The sequence below is a fragment of the Mytilus edulis genome, chromosome 3, assembly GCF_963676685.1.
Source record: "Mytilus edulis chromosome 3, xbMytEdul2.2, whole genome shotgun sequence".
Taxonomy (NCBI): domain Eukaryota; kingdom Metazoa; phylum Mollusca; class Bivalvia; order Mytilida; family Mytilidae; genus Mytilus; species Mytilus edulis.
In genome coordinates, this window is record NC_092346.1 from 43304483 (window position 1) to 43311027 (window position 6545).

Sequence of the window (6545 nt, forward strand, 5' to 3'; positions counted from 1 at the left end):
AAATTTCTGTGTATTGTCTTCTAAATTTTATTAAAGTAACTTAAGCCTGATATATTGCCAGATACTGTTGAGTGGGACAATTTCTTTCTAAACATATAAACAATGAATGATGTTAAGTCATCAAGCGGAATAGGCCAGACATCAGAAAAACCATGACTTTCTCTGAATTTAACAAATATGTCCATGCTATGCAAATATGCTTTCTGTGTACTGGGTGCTAATGAATTTCTAAGTAAGTGATTCATTTCAGTTCTGAAATCATCGACAGGAATTCTTGTGGGGTTGCTGCTGGAGAACTGTCTGCATTCGGGACCAAGTCCATAAAACGTTGTTCCTGAAATCGAGAAAGAGCATCTGCGATTGCATTATGCTCACCCTCAATATGTTGTGCCCTAAATTGTATGTTATTGTTCATAGTGAGAAAAACTAGTTGTCTTATCCATATCATAACTCTCTTTGATTTTGATGTTCTTTTGTTCACAATGTTTACTAATGCCTGATTATCTATTCTCAACAAAATCTTTTTATTTCTAAATGAAGGACCCCATATCATGAAAGACAGCACGATGGGAATAAGCTCCAAACCTGTTATACCCAATAAAATGCTAGTATCAGCCCAACTACTGGGCCACTGGTATTGTACCCAGTGACCTTGAAAATAAGCTCCACAACCTAATAAAACATTACCTGCACTATCAGTGAATAATTCCAGACTTTCATTAGTCGACCAAAATCTATCAGGAAAATAACACTGACCATTGAATTGATCTAGAAAATTTAACCAAACTCTAGCATCTGCTTTGACCTCTGAATTCAATCTGACAGTATAATAAGGCTTTCCATTCTTAACTGAAGCTATCAAATCGTAAAAACGACGAATGAATGCACGGGCTGATATAATAGCCCTTGAACAAAATGCCATTAAACCAGTAATTGATTCAAGTTCCTTCAGCGCCATTTTCTTTTTTCAAGACCTAAAAATGTGATACATGTAGTAGGACCTACTGTTTTATTCTCTGCTAGTGGAACACCTAACTGCCTACATACTTCATTAAAATTGTCCATCAAAATGGTACAATTATCCGTTGAACTTTCACCAGCAAAGAAAAAGTCATCCAAATAGTGGTCTAAAGTCTCAATGCCAGCTTTCAATGCAACTGTTTTATGCAAATAGTTATCAAAAGTACCAGGATTATAATTTTATACGCCTCTTCCTGTTGCTGTTTCGACTTCATTGCAGCTGCCGCTGCGCCTCCATTATTTGCCCTGCTTGTCGGCACCCTTTTTCTGCCGGACCTCCTATACATGATCTGAAACTTAAAGTGTATGTGTAATCTTCATTCAAATAAATACATGTGTTTTACCTTATATATATATAAAATATTAAAAGTGAATATCGAACAACATACGTATTTACAAATCTCTCTCCGATTATATGCCTATAGTTTGCTTTTTCGTGTTATTCTCAGGATATATAAACTAAGAATCAATTACTACTTACTAAAATGATTGTTTTACCATTTGTGCGAATCCGGAACATATGAGTTTATCAAAGCCGGTTCCGGTTTTTATGCCCACCGTTTACCGGAAATTTTGTCATTGCAAATTTATCAATAAATAGAGTCAAAACACTCAACTTTTTGCTCATTTTGTCCTGTATTTAGATGAACTAAGTTATCTACTGCATCAACTTATATGCTGACAATAAGCTATTTCAAAATTCCTCGTGAAAACATTTGGTTGATTTGGAAACCCTTTATATCCCTAAAGTACGGCAATAACATATCGTAGATTCCTTCACACTTTCAAATTGCATAAAAATTTAATGTCTAACCCAATCTTGGTTTTGATTTATTTTGGCTGTGACCGTTTACTTAAATTCGAAATTCATTTGCACATTAAATTTTTGTATGTTTTAAAATGTCGCTTTTAACTAAAATTTCAAGACATCGGGATTAAATCGATATCAATCCGTCTTTATCGTATATCAATATACACTTATAGCCCTTTATCAAACCTATTTCAGGTGTTATTTCAACTTTTTTTAAGAAGATTATTTTCTCGTCCAATTTTCGTCTTCTGAAACCTTGCCGTCTATTTCGAAAAGACCAAAGCGAGGTCAATCTCCCATACAGACAGAGTTATCGTCCTTTCCTCCTCAATCTCTCTGCACCCGGCTAAGAACTACTTTCGATCACGCGGTGAAAAATCGGTCACATGACAGCAAAAATGGCAGCCCTGATATGGCCACACCGGTAAAGAAGGAAAACGTTACTTGTTTTTGTTGTCTTTCTGCTGGTCAGACAAGATCCTTTAAGCTTGGTGGCAAGAAATGCGAGGAAACCGGTCTGGTAAACATTATTTCGTCATATTTAGATTCGACAATCCTAACAGAGTTGGTAAATTGCCAGGCACCAATTTGTCGAGGTTGCCTGAACTTCATTGAAAAATGGAACATCTTCAAAATTATGATGAAGGAGAATGCTGACTCCTACAGTCAAAAGGAAAATGTATGCAGGAGTAAGAGAATGTACAATTCCCCATGTGAGAGTTTAAGTAAATGTGAAGAAGTGAGTAAAGGCTACAAAAAATCGAAATCGACATCTAGGTCACCTGCAAAAAAAATGTTAATTCTTACAGAACCAGGGGAACCGTTGGTTAGTCAAATTTTGGACAATTCAATGGACCGAACCATTGGAAATATTGATCAAATAAATGATCATCATGATCATTGCTATTTTGTTCGTACCACCGGCAAACCACAAACTGAAAGAGCAATGGAGATTAATATTGAAAACAAGCATGAATCAGAATTAAAAGACAGGAATTCTACAACTTTTCAGAACTTGTTTAAATGTTTGATAAACAATGATCTAAATGGTTTAATTCATACTTTATTCAATGACAGTTCCATTAAAAACAGATTAGAGAAGGCCTTTGCTGACGAAATTGACAAGAAGTGTTCACTTTTAGAAACACGGAATATAGCACTGTCATCTGTTTTATACAAGTGTAGATCGGTTCCTTTGCTCCATGATTCAGGGGATAAATTCATTAGTGATCTGGCACAAGAAATCAAGGACAGGTAAATTCAATTAAGTGCTATTTCATTTTGTATTTTAAAGTTAAATAAAATTGAGAATAGAAATGGGGAATGTGTCAAAGAGACGACAACCCGACCAAATAAAAAAACAACAGCAGAAGGTCACCAACAGGTCTTCAATGATGCGTCCTTCAGCTGGCCCCTAAACAAATATATATGTGTATATTTATACATTAGAAAGAACAAAATATAAGTCTTTTATACATTTACATGCACAAATATTTGTTCTTGTGTAGGAAATTGATGAAGCAGACAGAATGATAGATTACCACAAATATTTATTTAGGGAGGGGTTGGTTCCTGGGCCAAAAAGAAAAACTACCTGAAAAAGCTATTGCATATTTACCATTTTTCAACAATATGACATTCATCAATAACCACACACTGAACTTTGCTGGTAAATGTGTTATTTCTAAAAGTCCTTGTCCAGATTTTGTGTTGAAGAGTGCCTCAGGATGGCATAAAATGACTGAATATTTGCCATCAATAACATCTGTCAATGAATAGTCCTTCAAGTCCATTTCATTTTCTTCTCCACCATCTACATGATCTACATTGCAAGAAAATGTAAGTTTGCAAGCACTTACTCCACGTGTCCTTAAAGAGGAGAGCTGATCTTTCTGGATAATGTTCAAAGGACTAACCACCAACACCAGCCCGTTCAGTAAGCTGGGCAAGAGGTGATAGCACAAAGATTTGCCATAGGCAACCGGTAAATTACAAATCACATCTGATTCATTGCCTTTTAAAATGTTGCACAAGCACTCAAATTGTTTGTCCTTCAAAGTGATATTGTCGTCATATTTACGTAGACATTCAAGAATACGTGCATTCTGATCCATTTTTCGAGTACATGTGCGTTTGTTTACATTTTAAACCGATTTTCAAATGCAATGTCCTTCCGCGAACTATTTTGTTTTATTTATTTAAATATTGAACGAACATAACGATCACACATGTTTTTTTTCATATATTTTGGTAAAGAGACATAAAAGACGACAAATAATACTTTCTGGAACTGTCGTAGGTCGTTTTATTATAAACGCGGACATGGTCGCAAAATGCGACCAAAATTAGCCGGGTGCAGAGAGATTGAGGAGGAAAGGACGATAACTCTGTCTGTATGGGAGATTGAGGCGAGGTTGCGATCAAACTAATCAACACAAATGTTAAATACCCAACAGTGAACCACCACGTACCCAAATTAAAATATTAAAGTTTGTACCCAATGGATAACGGGCTTTAAAATTGTAGATTTTAAATCCTTTTGTGTTTAAAGTGATGTTATGAGTTTAATTTACTCACGGTGACAAAGTTTGTTCCCGGAGTGCCGGTACCTATAGTTTTGTTGTTTATTTGAGATATTAACCTTTTTCATGTGTTCCTAAGTTATCCTGTTGGTGTAATAACCTTCATGATGAATACATATGTTAGTTCTTAATGAGTTTAAGCTGGAAAACATCTTTATTTACATAAAATGTCCAGTGTTTACATTTTGAATTGCCATTTCGGGAATTTCCCTAATAAGGAGAGATGGTTGCTGATTGGTCCGACTTATATAAGAGAGTCGGTGATTGGCTGATTTTCTTATAAAACTAAAATGATCAGCTACAGAAAGCAGTAATTGTTGTGGTTTGGAATTGAATGTTATGAAACACCAAACTTGAAAGCTCGGAGAATTTAGGAGGAAATTAAGGAGCTAAATTTGGGAGCTGTGGGAGTAAAGTTAAGAGACATATTTGGGAGCTTAAGGAGGAAAGTAAGGAGATAAATTTGGGAGCTTAAGAAGCTGTGGGAGTAAAGTTAGGAGACAAATTTGGGAGCATAAGGAGGAAATTAAGGAGGAAATTTGGGAGCTTAAGGAGCTGTGGGAGTAAAGTTAGGAGACAAATTTGGGAGCTTAAGGATGAAATTAAGGAGATAAATTTGGGAGCTTAAGGAGCTGTGGGAGTAAAGTTAGGAGACAAATTTGGGAGCTTAAGGAGGAAATTTAAGAGCTTAAGGAGCTGTGGGAGTAAAGTTAGGAGATAAATTTGGGAGCTTAAGGAGGAAATTAAGGTGATAAATTTGGGAGCTATGGGAGTAAAGTTGGGAGACATATTTGGGAGACTCTAGGAGGAAATTAAGGAGATAAAGTTGGGAGCCTATATGGGAGTAAATATATTTCTTTAAGTATTAAAGAAATAGATTGTCTTGGTCACAGTAATAACCATTACGGTATTTTTATACAGATAGTTATTTTAAATAGATGTTGTTGAATTAAGGCTACATAATTTTATAGGTGTTCTTTTATTGAGACCCTTTGTAAGCCTGAATGAGCTATATGCTAATGATAGTTTTCAAACTTGTCGACTGAATCTACAGAGTAGTTACTCTGGATTGCTATATATGTATGGGCATACATAATTAATACGATAGACCAACCATACCAGGAACCCAACCAAACCAGTAACAACTAGAGCCTTCACAGCCATTCTCTCTGCCATTTTAAGATTGTCAAATAAATGATCAAAACTTTTATATGCTTTGTCTTTATTTATAAATAAAAATATATAACATTTGATAGACCTCTGATGTCTAGGTTAACGAAGCTGTAAAGTGTGTTGGTTCGACGGTATTCCAATTAGACGTCGGGGCCGTACATTTTATAGTATTATAATCATACCAGTTAAAGCAATCCCTTTTATTGTAACCTGTTATCTCTGGTGTCCGACTCTAACACCAGGGAGGCAGCGTTATATTTGGTGGCAGCGGTGGGATATACATTTATAGAGTCTGTTGTTGTTTGTACAATTACATAATTTAATTATAAAACCAAAAATTATAATAAGAATGGATGATTCAAACGTTGTTACGTTTGGCCCACATCTCAATGAGATTGTTGATGCAGATGCAACTATGCATTAAGGTTTATTAGAGACACAAAGTTATGAAATTTATAAAAAAAGGAGAGAATGATGGCAGAGGCACGGTCAGAAATGAAACTCCGGATGGACAAATGTTTTTCCGATTTTTCAAATGATATGAACCATATGTTTGCAAAATTTGAAGTGCAAGCTATGAAAAGTAGGTCCACCCCAATTTTAGGACGGAGAATTGAAAGTACAGCAAATATCCGGGAACACATAATCAGGCAAGATAAGACATAAAAATAACAGTCATATTTCAGATATCCGACAGTCAAAACCTGATATCTCATGCAAAATTAAACCTCAAATCTATGACGGCTCAGATGATTTGGAGGAGTATTTGACTCAATTTGATTTAAAAAGCAGTTTTAGATTTAAAGTTAGATACTCATGTATTTTAAACATGATGTTTTTTTTATCGGGCGGAAATAAAAGATGTCGCCATTTGTGGAATAGGTTTTATGTATAAATAGCATGTTGATATCCTTTCACTAAGGATGGCTTAATAGTTATAAAAAAATGAGGTTATACCT

The 6545-nt window shown here is 35.2% G+C and overlaps 1 protein-coding gene across 1 annotated transcript; it reads right to left on the reverse strand.

The window, feature by feature from the left end:
• Positions 1-241: 241 nt before the first annotated feature.
• On the reverse strand, positions 242-958 carry LOC139515270 (uncharacterized). The gene has a single exon (XM_071304835.1). It carries the CDS (start codon positions 956-958, stop codon positions 242-244), a length of 717 nt encoding a protein of 238 aa, XP_071160936.1.
• Positions 959-6545: the final 5587 nt, after the last annotated feature.